Here is a 13,554-nt window from a genome sequence, read left to right on the forward strand (position 1 = left end):
CTAGCAACAGCCCACCAGTGTTTCAGGTACAGAAAGGTCTTTACCCAACACTTGCTTCAGAAAAGAAAAAGAACTGTGACATATAAGAATGACAAATTTGTAACATTTCCAAGAGCATAAGAACAATTAAAGGACCATCCCATTCAACATTTGGATTAGTTAATATGCACTGTAATTTATTAGCATTTTCACAGGCAGTATATTCAATGCCTATGATGAACAAAGGAAGATGAGCCGTGTATCTGTGCCTCTTCGGTTTTAAGAAAGCCACCTTTTAGTGGCTTTCTTTCATACACACCAAGTAAGTTCATGCACACCAACATAGACAATACTACTGATCCAAATTCTTCTAATTTTCCTTTGTATCAACAAGCTTCTGCTTCCCTTCTGTTTGTCAACTGAGATAGCAAGTTTTGAAAGCCAAAAACGTCAAATGTTCTCCTTTCTATACACCGAAGGGGTTATCTGTCAGCTGGGACCTCTAATATATGATTATTATGTTAATATAGCTAAATGAAATGGTATATGTTTCTTAAAGTGAAAATGCACAAACAATACTTCCACCCATCCACTTACCTCTAATGAAATAAAGGCAAATTTTATGCAGGAAAGCTGATTCAAAGCTATCTTTTTTTTCACTGTAGTGTTTAATCATTCCTTACTACACTGGGCCTCTTAAGGAAGTTACAATACGCAAGGAGATCAAGGATATCCCTGACAGTTTGTCAGCACAACACCACTACACACTTCTGAATGAGCATCCCTCAATGAGTTTAATTTCTGATTTACACAAACAAGCCAACAAGCAAACTTTTCCTTGCACTACGATCCTGTTAAGTTAGAAACTTCCTTCAACAAGAAGCAGGATTCCATCAACAAAAGGACCAGGTTATCAATTCTATTTTGTCATCAGTGGTAGGAAGTCAGATTCCAATCCCAGAGAATAGCTTGATTTTAGATTAAGCAGACAGGCTTTGCAGTAAAATGCCTTTGCAGAGAAGCCAAAAAATATTATCAATGTCACGTATAAGGAAGAAAATAAGTTGCTTTTTTTGCAGCCCCTTTCAACTGGTGTTGTGTTATAAGCCATGTACAATCAAAATTATTTTATCATATTTCATTTGATTAGCTTGAATATTTTAGAAGCAGACATAAGACTATGGAAAGAAAAAAAAGCACAACACTAATAACCAATTCCTTTGTTAATCATTCCTCCAATGATCTGGATACACAACTGAAAACTTACATTTTAGCGTTGTATGGAGAGTGACGTAAGATTTACTACAGGAGTTATACACCACTTTCAGAATGCAAACGAGGAAGAAAATTCTCTGTGCAAACCCCATTGAAATGAATGAGATGTGTAGACAAGGGCACAATGTATTCATGGCTTCATTCACTTCAATGAAGTGAATGCCTCTGGGCAAATCTCTTGGGATGGATCCCTTTATGTTCTCACAATAAGCTCTGTAAACTGTATTCTATTATGGATGGGAAACTCTGGAGGAAACACAGCAATCTGCCCAAAGACATGTTTTGAGTCCATAGGATGACTCTGTTTATATCATTTATACTTCACCTTTCCCCACAACAGGAACTCAAAGCAGTTACTCTGTTCTCACCTCCATTTTGTCCTCACAACAACCCTGCAAGATAGGTTAGGCTAAGAATGTGTGATTGACCCAAAAGTCACCCAGCAAGCCTCCATGACAGAGTCCTCTGGGTCTTCCAGATCTTAGTCAGACATTTTAACCACTACATCTCTCCAGGTCTTCAGTAAAGACCTACTAACAAAATTTGAAAAGAACAAAGTCATTACTACTAACTTTTTTGCAAATTAATTTCTTACTAATATTACTCATTTCTTAAATTAAAAGTTATGAAACTTAATATACCTAAACAATTTAAGAAACAAATTAGAGCTATGCTTTTTGAGAGACCTAGAATACTACAGGAAAGCTCTTTAAAAAACCAATCAAGATGCAACCTCCAAATTTATTTTACTCATAGTATATTAAAGTTACAAAGCTCACTGAATACAAAGGGAAAAGAGTGACTTGCATTTCCCCAAGTAATGTATTGCCAGCTGTGAGCTGAGAAATCGCAATATCTTTGCAACAGAACTGCTACCTGAAAGGAGAAGATACCTGGATGCCTACCTCAAATGAACTGCATATATATTGCATAAAAATTAGATTAGTTGGACTCAAGTAGTCTCAATTTAAAGGCTATGCTCTTAGGAACATTATTCAGATGGGATATAGAAGCTCGCATGTTCCTTATATACCTAAATATATTTTCCACAAAGAAGATTATGTTCAGTGGTCATGAGAGGATATTCTAGTTCTCCACTCTCAGCTTTCTAGAAAGAAAACATTAAACTCCTCTAGTACAGATAGAAGAATTTTGTAAGGTGCATAGCAGGCCCTATTATTTAAACAAGTACATAAGAACACACATGACAAGGTCTGCCTTGTACCTTTACTAGATTCTTCTATTCATAATAGAGTAGATTAGTGTTTTCCCATCTAGAAAGCTAAACAACAGAGAACTGGAATATCCTCACATGACTTCAAGAATAAAGATTTGTATCACTCTTTTAAACAGAAAAATGCAAGCATCAGGGCCCTGTTAAAACTGATTTGGATCCAGCCAGCTTTTTTTGCTGAATATTGGCTAATTCCCCTCCTTATGACACCCTGCCCCATGGGGCTTTTTTCCACACAGATTCCCATAACAAACACCATGTGGGGTGGGTGGGGCTGAGAGAGCTCCAAGAAGCTGTGACTGACCCAAGGTCACCCAGCTGGCTTCAAGTGGAGGAGTGGGGAATCAAACCCGGCTCTTCAGATTAGAGTAACCACTACACCAAACTGGCTCATGTACTTGGCACGCTTTTATTAAAAGTCAGTAGAATTTACAAGTGGCTGGTTGGTGTGCAAAACAACTCATCCTTGTTGAAGCCATTATATAAAGATAATAGTGACAACTACCCAGCAAAATTGTGTCAGTATAGGCTTTTTAAAACCATGACAGCATAAATATTATTAATTTTGTTCTAGTCTTTTCAGTTCAAACATTTTAACTTTAGTGTTAAAATAGAAAGGGAACAGCAACAATTGTTAACAATAAATTGCAGTGATGGCAACAACAACAAAGGTTCCTTAAAGGACATTCCTTCTATTAACAAATTATTTCCAAACAACAAAATGTGAGGAGAACAAGGAATTGGGGCAGTTGTAGAAAAACAAGTAACCTTTGAAAATATCGGGATTAAACCATCAGGTATGAAACCATCGCACTGATCTCAGCTATTTCCCCTCCACTACTCATGTATAAAAAAAGTATCTTCAGTATATGTATTTTCAAAACTTTTAGGAAGCAGGCACACATCTAGAACTAAGTAGAGAATATCCAGTCATTCTGCCCCCCACCCCCCACCCAGGACCATGAAAACATGGGCCTCGCAATTTTAGTTGATAGGTTTTCAACACTGCTTATTCTGATCTGAGGCCTAGACAGACCTATCCCTCCAACCTTAGCTGCATTGTGTTTAGGTATTCTTTACATATTCATCACTGACCATTACAGTAACATTTATTCAAGCAAGGAAAAGGGAGATATGTAGAGTGAGTGCCTGTGAGAGAAAACAAACAGCAAAAGCAGACCTACTGATCATGGTGCCTTTTGTTTGCTTGCTAAACTAAGCCATTGCTAATACTTCAAATGGCACGTACATAACTAGTTAAAAAGCAGCTACCACTCCTCCTGCCAGTACATGAAAGAAAAGAAAATACAACCATGTTACTGTAAAACTGGTGTATTCGGAACAAACAAACCTATGTCTGCAAGAGCATGAACATGGAAGCTGGAGAGCAAAGAGGAACCACTCAGAAGATGACCATAAAGTTATGTTTTCTTGTGGCTGTGTAGTTCTTTCTGCTTGGGACAGACTGGTGAGGCCTTGAGGGAGGAGATGTGGGCCTTGAGGAGAAGGGGAGGCAGCGCTCAATGTCAGAGCTTTCTCAAGGCTGTACAGGAAATGAGAAGTCAAACAAAGGGCCACTCTGTATTCTGTAGTACAGACACCCTTCGACCCCTGGGCGGAGAAGTGAAAAACTCTTTATTACCCCCCAAAGCAAAAAATGGCCTCAGCAACACACACACCTCTACGATCCACTCATCGATACAAGAAGTCTATATTCCCTGTGTGAACGGACGTATATTCTCAAGAGAGAAAAACCAGCCCCGCATGAAATCTCTCATTGGCTCTAAAAGCATTAAACAATTCTCCGCACAACTACATTAACTTCGAATATGCATGCATAAGGCACAAATACGGGGGGGGGGGGGGGAGGCGGTAAAAAAATCAACACTCGAACTGAAAAGAACAGGGCTTCGGCTTTTCTTTTTTTAAAAAAAACATTTACAAAACGTTTCCACTTACAAAGGCACAGCGCGGCTTAGGAAACAGAGAGAAGGCCAACGTAAAACAAAGGCAGAAAAGCAACATGATTCCAAGTTACCTTCATACTGGCAGAGAATACCAATATTGTTGTTCATCTTGTCCAAGTACTGGTAGTTCAACAGGTCCATCTTCATAAATAGCATTTAGCGGGCTAGCAAAGAAGACCAGCTTGCTTGCTTCCGCCCCCCAAAGCAGCGACAAGTACGCGGGCAAACGCTGGCGAGGAGCTCCTGGCTCTTTCCCGAGTCCCGCAAGCTCAAGGCCCAGCCTCCGACGAATCAAAACAAAGTATAATAAAAGCGAGTTGAGGAAAAAGAGGAGGGAGAGCCAAAATCTCCTTAACGGGCTTTAGAATCGGAGATGGAGAATTTGAAAAGTATTGCGTTGCCAATTACAAACAAAATTGCATCTAGATCTGTTTCCAGATTGGGAGGGGAAAGGGGGGGGAGAGAAGGGCACCGATATCCTAGCACAAAGACATGCTAATTCTCCTCACAGCCCGCTGCAAGTTAACTGCACTGACATGCAGGCTATGCTTGGTATGACTCCTATGTAAACTAGCTTCCTCTTTCTAGCAGACAGTGATGACTGAGCATGCTCAGTGAATCCCTGGAGCTCTTCAAATGTCAGGGATATTTTCTGCACAAGATCAGGCTCCAAATGCATTGAGACTCCGAAAGCGAGTCAGAGGAGGAGGAGGAGTTGGAGACTGTTCAGGAGAGGCCATGTCAGATTCTGCCGTTACAGGAAGCACAGTTACACTGCAGAGATCCGGCGAGGGGGAGGGAAAAGAAATAAGCAAGAGCAGTTGGCAATACCTTAACCAACTACATTTACAGAGGGGTTTTCCCCCCCTGAAAGGAACTTTTAAGCAGATCAAGTTCTCTTTTTTTCATTAAAAGGTCCCCCCTTGCTTGTTTTTATACACCATATAACTCCTTCAGTTCAGTTTCCAAGCTGTTTGCATCTTCAAGTTAATAGCACAAGAAATGTTATTAAAAAATAGTATTTGTTGAAGAACCAATTTAATGGATTTTTATACAAGAGCTAGTCAATCACCATCTGAGTTAGAGAAAGAGCCCATGATTTTTTAAATAGTTTCATCAGTAAAGTAGTACGTTTGAAATATTTATAGGACCTTAATAGTTGGAAAAAAGTTATAAAAATGGCATTTTACTACCTGGGATTTTTACTGCTTAAGCCATCTCCATCTAGAGAGAAACAAAGGGGATTTATCTGCCCACGATTCTCATTTCAGGATGTGGCTTGTTTTACTGCACATCAAATCTTGATCCAAAACGTTCTTTATTGTTTATACAGATGCATGTGAATCATCCCCAAGAGGGGAACATCTGTAATCAGTGCAATTCTATGAATTTTGGGTCAATGGAAATCAATCTGTGGCTCCCTAGTGGAAGATGAATGCCTAAAATCCAATTTGCTTTACTAAAAGTAAACATAGTAGGGGAAAGAGGGGAAGTCAAGAACTCAGAAATCTAATACTTCGGCAATAATTTCCTCTGCATTTTGAAACGCTCTATCAGGCAGAATTTACAAAATATTTTAAGACGCAAGAGCCACAGTAATTTAAGCATAGTGATTCAGTAGTTCAACAAGGAGGGCTATTTGCATCTGTCACCCTGATGCTGTCCCTCCCCCCATTGTAGTTTCTGCCTCTCACTGGCCCACCCAACTTCTGCGTTTTCTAAGAAAGTGTCCCTTCACAGAACTCTCAAATGGCTACCTCCTCTCTTACAGGGGGGAAAATTGAGCTTCTTAGAGGAGAACAATCAATGGAGAATGCGTATATTTGTTTAATTTATAAGTGAGAAAACTAGATTCAACTTAGAAATTAAGCACACATATGTAAAATAAAGAAGATAGCTACCTTCAGGTATTCTATCACATAACATCTGGGAATATCAGAGTAAAACAGGTAAAATAGGAACTGTGAGCACTTTCTTGGACAGGAGACATAAGGGTTTTCCTGGATCAATTTGTGTACCTTCTGAGTGGCTCAGGAAGCAGAGTATTTCACTTCACTTGTTCAATTCTCTCTCTGTCCAGTTAGAATATGAGCTGTTTCATGACTGCCTGTATTGATTCATGACTTCCCACTAGTATTGATTGACACTAAATCACGGGGCGGGGGGGGGACCTCGTGTTCTTGTTTCAGCTGCATTAAGACATTGTAGAGTTTTGAAAATGCTATGCAACATTGATGCTTGCCTTTGTAAAAAAAATGCATGGAGATACCTATCCTAGTTTTGGGGGTGGCACAAGCTATGACATTGTTGAAGAATCACAAGCTTGGAGAAGAGATTAAGAAGGATATAACCGCAGTTTTCAAAAGATCTAAAAGAAGAGAGAGAACTGCTAGTTATCAGGGCCCTTGAGAGAGAAACAAGAAGAAATTCTCTAGATGAAGCAAGGTAAATTTAGTTTGGATATCACGGAATGCTTGCTAATTGTACGAAACAATTCAGCAATAAAACAAGTTCCTAGATAACTAGAATATCCTTCCCTTGAAGTGTTTTATTTTTTAAAAGGACACTACACAAGAACCTACAGGAGGTGGTACTGTGTCTAACAGCTTGAAACAGACAATCATCTAAGCAGACTGTAAGACTTTGATCCTGGATGAAAGATCTTAAATGATACCATAACATTTATCATTTTTCAAAGATAAAAAAATAGAGGCAGTGCATAAGCACCTGGATTTTTTTTACTTCTTTCTCAGAAAATACAGATTTTTTTAATTCCCCAATTTTATGTCATTCTTAGGTCTTTAGATGCCTATATTGGTGATAAGTCTTCCATTTGTTCTTCTTGTATATTTTTTCTTTTGACTTCCAGGACATGGGTATGTGCTACCATAAGATTGCCATGCTAGTGCCTGCTGTATTGGAGTTACACTAATGCCGTCCCTACATGAAGCAACACGGGTAGAAAACTAGTTCCCACAATGTCCCTGGAAACTCCACTTAGACTTATCAATCACAAGACTGACCACTGAAGAGACACTTCCATAGCACCTCTGAAGGGAAGGCACCCATCAGTGTACCACGATGTCTGTTACATCATGCCAATACCACAGAACCAGTCCCACATCCTTTCCCACACACCACCACACTGCCAGAAAGAGTGCGGCAACTCCCTTCACACAAGTCTTCATGGCCCGCTAGTAACAGGAAAAACAGCAACAGCAACAGCTGCTTATTTAACTGCAACCACCAGAGCAGCCTTCAGGCCAGGGCTCAAATTTCATAGAAGTCACAATCAGGCTAAAAAAAGCCTACAAACAACCCATCTGCCAGGGACTGAACCAGGATGGAACAAGAAAGAATGGACCACTGTTAGCCCATCCCACAGCCTGGTTGAAAGAGACCTGCATACAGAACCTACAGCCACAGTTCACCCCACACCCTCAACAGATTCCACACAATGTTCATAACAATAAACATAATAAGTATACAGGTATCTGTTGCACTTTTAGTGAACAGTATTGTTGTTGGACTGAGTCCTGACAGCATCACAGAAACATGGGGATGCTAAACTTTGTATCTATGCAGGGCTTCTATTTTTCTGAAAGTTACTTGACAGAGAGTACCAGACGTAACTGCCACCCATACTTGGTACTTCTGCACCTGCTGCATTCCCATCTGCTATATATTTCTGAGTGGCACAGAATCTCAGGAAAGAAAAAAAAATGCAAACCAACATAGGAACAGCTGTTGATTTTACAGCTGCCACTACAGACCTTGAATGTGGCCTGCCTGCTACAGCAAAGAGTCGGAGAAAAGAAGAGGTTCAATTCATCTGCCATTCCTGTTTTTTTGTTATTGTTGCCACTTGCTATTTGTACACAGCAATATATTTTAAAGGGTCCTGCCGATTACCCCAGTTCCTACTTGAATGCTCCATTTTGCAGTCATGAAAAGTGAAATAACCACCCCCTTTAATATCTTTGCATGTGTTCCCTTGGAGGTTGTATGTTGCTCATGCTGTGCCAGCAGACTGATTCCTGAGATAGTCAATCCTATCCTCAGATGTGGCTGTGGAGATAGATGGGGAAGAGGTGGGTAAAAGCACTATTTATGACTTGAGTGGGTTTTTTATTACTGGTGCCAATGCTTGGCAGGCATAACATTACACCGTTACTGGGGTCTGGAAGTGTTCTTTAATCAAATATCGGTTCTGAACTCAGTCCCACTCCCCCCTCTGCTACACCCATCCCTTCAATTTTCTCCATATGCTGGCTGTATCTCATTGATATTAGGGGTACACTGGTAGCATATATCAGACAATGCAACTCTAGCAGCCCTTCTCATTCCATTAATTCCCACCTAGCAACTATAACTGCAGATAGGATTGTACACTTTTAACACCTGTTCATTCAACCTAGCCTTATGGTATCTGAGCAGCATAAAAATACTATTATATTATTTATTAAAGAAATGAACGTTCATGGCGCAGTTTACTCAGAAACTGAAACAATAAAATAATTAGCATCATCCTTTAAAATAAATACCAAAATAAATACTAGACTTACTGATACATGTTTTCCATCCAACTGCATACATTTTAATGCTCTCAATGCTGTTTTGTTCTGCATTTTAAACAGTATATCAAACTTCTATTTTCACATGCAGTAGAGTGCTACATAAAGTTAACTACTAAACAAGTCACTTTTCATGCGCTTATAAGTTATTATTCAAACTGAAATATATCAGTAGTGAAGACATAAAGAACACATTCACTTACCCCATGCATACATATAAACACCAACAAATGTTATTGCAGAGAAATTATAAATTCCCTCCAAGAGTATTTTTACATTATGAAAATGTACTTTGTCTGTTCTTCCAAAGAATACATTCCCACTGGTCTTATAAAATAATTTAGTAGGAATGTATTCAGTATGTGATGAGCTCAGACTGAAATGCTATCAAGCATGTCACATTATAGAAAATATCCTGTATGTGAGAAAGGCAAATATCAGCCTATAGCTGAACTAAGCCTTAACATTTATTGTTTCGTTTGTTCATTTTAGGCACCACTGAGTAGTTCATGAGGTGGTGGTGTTGTGCCCACCAATACCATTTCAAATATTTTAAATGTTGTGGCGCCTTAAAGAGTTATAAATTTACAATAGCATTAATTTGTGGACTAATACATGCTTCATCAGATGCATAATATAAACAACAATGGGCAAAGAGATGTATATACACACAGGGACTATTCAGTTCAGAAATTGAGTCTCTCATAGCATTGTAAATAGATCCTTCCATGAAAGCTTACGCCAGTCTCTAAGGTACCATGAAATTGATATTTTTGCAGCAACACATACATCTCTTCAAGAATTACAAAATTTATTTTTTCAAATATATTTTTAGCACAACACCGTCCCCTATAGGCAAATGTCAAAACTGCACACTGTTCAGTTAACATAGAATGCTGAATCACACATATTGTTAAATTACTAGCAAGATTCATCAGTTTTGCACGTGCTTCACATTTTCATTATGGATTCAAAATAGCAACAATTTTATTGTTCTTGCACTCACTGAAAGCTTGTCAAATCCAAGACAAACTAGATGCACTTGGAGCAGTCTTTTAAAATGCACTTATACTTTGTCAGTACTAGGTCGTACTCTCCAGCATTTCAAAATTGAAATAGAGACACTCCTATGTATAAATGGATAAAATAAGAACAGAGCTTGGCAGCCCAGTGGCACAGCCCAATGCAATCCATATTAAAATGTGCCAGAAGCAGGGAATAAAAGTAAAAGTATATACAACAGATGGCTCCAGATGACAAAAGCAGTGAGGCAGGCCACAAGCTACACAATTAGTTGGTTTCCAAGGAAAATGGGACCAAAGTTTTCTAACTTGTATAATAATTCAATGTACTAAATTTTACTTATACCATTTAGAAGATACAGGTTCCATTTTGTTTCCAAGGAGAGCAACAAGTGACTGATCCAAGATTGGTCAGCGAACCCTGGCACAGAATTCTTCAACAGAAAAAAAAAACCTTGAATGAATGAGTGCCTCTGAACATATGCTGAGTGTTTTGCCTTCACACTAGGCAACTGTAGCCTTCTACCTCCCCACACTTAAAAGAGAATTTATACTAGGGTTCCACAATGTGGTGTCCACTAAGCTTTTCAGAAAGCGAGGAGAACATTGTAAGGCATGGCTTGCTACCCTCACTCAAATGAAAGAGTTTTCTCCATTTGCAATAATAGCCACAACCACTGCAGAACTGGTAAGCACCCAGGCTTTCATTAGTCAGTGTATAATTCTATTAAGGCCTGACACCTGTTGCCATGAGCTTTTTTGGCAAAGCAGAGAGGGAGCTTTGTTACTCCAGTGAACTTGGCTGTTCCATGAGGTGTTCAGGTGTAGAAGTGTTCAGGAGTAGAAGCCCACCCACTCATTCTCCAGGGTTGCTGTCCTCCCAGTGGCTGGACCATGCTTCCAACCAAAGTACAGATAATACGAACCTTGACAAACCAATAGTTGGACAGTGAATAAGGCAGTTTCTGATGTTTATTGTGGATGCCATACAATTTTTTTGCAGTGAGGAGCAAGGTTTTCTATTTGGCTTCACCTCTTGCAACAGCAATTTGGGATTTGGCACCACCTACTGTGACAGCCATTTTGAGAATGCACTTAACATCCCCTCTCAAAATTCAAATGGCATCTGCAGGCTCAAAAAAGGTTGGGGACCACTGAGTAATGGCATGACTTCCACACAGGTTAAAATCCTAGCAAATTATAACTAAATTGAGAGCCAGTTTGGTGTAGTGGTTAAGAGCACGGGACTCTAATCTGGAGAACCAGGTTTGATTCCTTTTTTTTTAAAAAAAAAAAATTTAAAATGCTGTTAGATTGGTAGACCTTATAAAATACAGATTACAATCAAGATTAGGTCTTCTTCCTCCCCCCGAGTCTCAGTCGCAATTCTCTCTGCCCAGCTACAATCACTGTGCTCGCTCCCTCCTCCCCTCCCCCTTCAGACTTGGAATAATTTTTTTCTTGCTGGAAATCTTGCTGGAACTCTTGGTATTTACACTCAAAGTCCCTTAGCTGATCTTCTGATGTTATCTTATAGGTTTGATCTTTGTAGCTAAACCAGATGCCTTCCGGAAATAACCATTTGTACTTTATTTCACGTTTCCTCAGAAGAGCCGCAAACCTTTTATATTTAAATCTTCTTTTCCGAGCTAAAAATGGAACGTCCTTCAATATCTTAACCTTATTACCCAGAAAGTCCAAATCCGCATTGTATGAATTATATAGGATAGTGTCCCGAATCTTCTTAGATGAGAAATCAATAATGATCTCGCGAGGCAGCTGACGCTTTGTTGCATATTTTGAAGAAGCCCGGCGGACTTCCAAAATGGCGCTTTTTAACTCTTCTTTAGTTGCCATCGCGGGTGCCGCCAAAAGTTCCGAGGCCAGATCCTTTAAATTCTCATTTTCCTCCTCTTTCACATTCTGTAGACGTAAAATTGTCTGAGCTCGCTCCACTTGCAGCCCGATCAGTTGGTTCTCCACCAGCTTTAATTCTTTGTTTGTTGCCCTCATGAGTACCGCATTTTCCCGAGCAGACTTCTCCGCCCCCCCCCCGCTGTTTCCTTAATGGTTTTCACTTCGCTCTCAATTAAGCCAACCCTTTGATCTGTTTCGTTTAGCTTGTCAACAAAGGGCTTTATGGCTTCAGTAACCGACCGCTTCACCAGCTCCTCCAGAGACTCTCCTTTTCCCTGCAAGGCAGCCGAGATTGATTTGCCCATAGCGGGACTCTGTTTTTTCGTCGCCATTTTAGAGGGGGGGAGTCCTCCGACCAAATTCCGAAACTCAATGAGGGGGAAGAAATCCAAGCCTTCTTAGCTTCAAATCCCACCAATCCTTCGCATATGCTTGTAGTAACTGAAGGGATTCGCTTACTTACAGGTTTTCACCTAGATCTGCTCTTTGCCGTTCTCCATGGCCCGGCAGCACTCGATGTGCTGCGCATGTCTGCCGGCCTCCATAGGGGCAAACAGGCAATTTACCCCCTGCATCGACTTCAGGGGGTTCTTCCCGCAGCGCCCCGGACCCTGCCTCCCTCACTGGGAGTCCTGGGGGCTAACCTTCGCAGGTCAGCCGCCCGGTCAGGCTGCTCGGGCGCCTCCTCCCGGACCTGCGGAGAGGAGCATCCGACATGGCCGAGAAAACGAAACCGAATCGAGAACCAGGTTTGATTCCTCACTCCTCCACTTGAAGCCAGCTGGGTGACCTTGGGTCAGTCACAGCTTCTAGGAGCTCTCTCAGCCCCATCTACCTCACAGGGTGTTTTGTTGTGGGGATAATAATAACCAGGGGTCATTTCGTAGAAAAAGAGCTGGAGGAACTCATTAGCATAACTCATTAGCATATCCCATGCCCCTTGACCACCAGAAGTGTGTCATTAGCGTAGATTATTTGCATATGCCACACCCCCAGACATCACCTATCCTGGCTGTTTTGGACCCAATCCTGGCCATTTAGGGCTGAAATTGGGCCCAAAATGGCAAAAGGGGGCTGAAAATGGCTGAAAAGGGGCCCAAAATGGTCAAGATCAGGCCTCTGCTAAGTGGGAGAGTGATCCACCACCAGTCAGAGGCCTGATCCAGTGTGTTTTGGCCCCAATCCAGGCCGTAACGGGCCCCAATGGCCAAGAGACAGGTGGGCGGGGCCACCTCACATGTGACCTCTTTGGGAACTGCCGGAACTGCGTTCCTGCGCATTCCCCCTCAAAATGAGCCCTGATAATAACATACTTTGTAAACCACTCTAAGTGGGTGTTAAATCATCCTGAAGGGCAGTGTATAAATCAGATGTTATTATTATGTTATTATAACCAGACAACACATTCTTCTGCAGCAAAAATCCACTGTTCTTTTAATCTCTTTGCTTCTAGCAAATCATCATGAATACAGCCACCCCAACACTTCTCTTTTTTACAGGCAATCTTTCCATTCTCTCCTCCCTTCTCTCAACTTAATTTTGCCAAGTATCTATCACACAGAAGTCTGTTTTGAATACAAAGGCTA

The 13,554-nt window shown here is 40.6% G+C and overlaps 1 protein-coding gene across 2 annotated transcripts in view; it reads right to left on the minus strand.

The window, feature by feature from the left end:
- Positions 1-13,554, minus strand: part of VGLL4 (vestigial like family member 4) — a 161,933-nt gene that overhangs the window by 107,842 nt on the left and 40,537 nt on the right. Inside the window, exon 1 of one of the 2 annotated variants that reach the window (XM_054976995.1) lies at positions 4,527-5,055. The exons of the other annotated variant lie outside the window; for it this stretch is intronic. Within the exon in view, the coding sequence (XP_054832970.1) occupies positions 4,527-4,611 (85 nt within the window). The 5' untranslated portion in view covers positions 4,612-5,055. Of the gene's footprint in view, positions 1-4,526; positions 5,056-13,554 lie in introns of those variants that run through there. 2 annotated transcript variants of the gene reach the window in all.

This window comes from Eublepharis macularius, chromosome 4 (assembly GCF_028583425.1).
Source record: "Eublepharis macularius isolate TG4126 chromosome 4, MPM_Emac_v1.0, whole genome shotgun sequence".
NCBI classification, from domain to species: domain Eukaryota; kingdom Metazoa; phylum Chordata; class Lepidosauria; order Squamata; family Eublepharidae; genus Eublepharis; species Eublepharis macularius.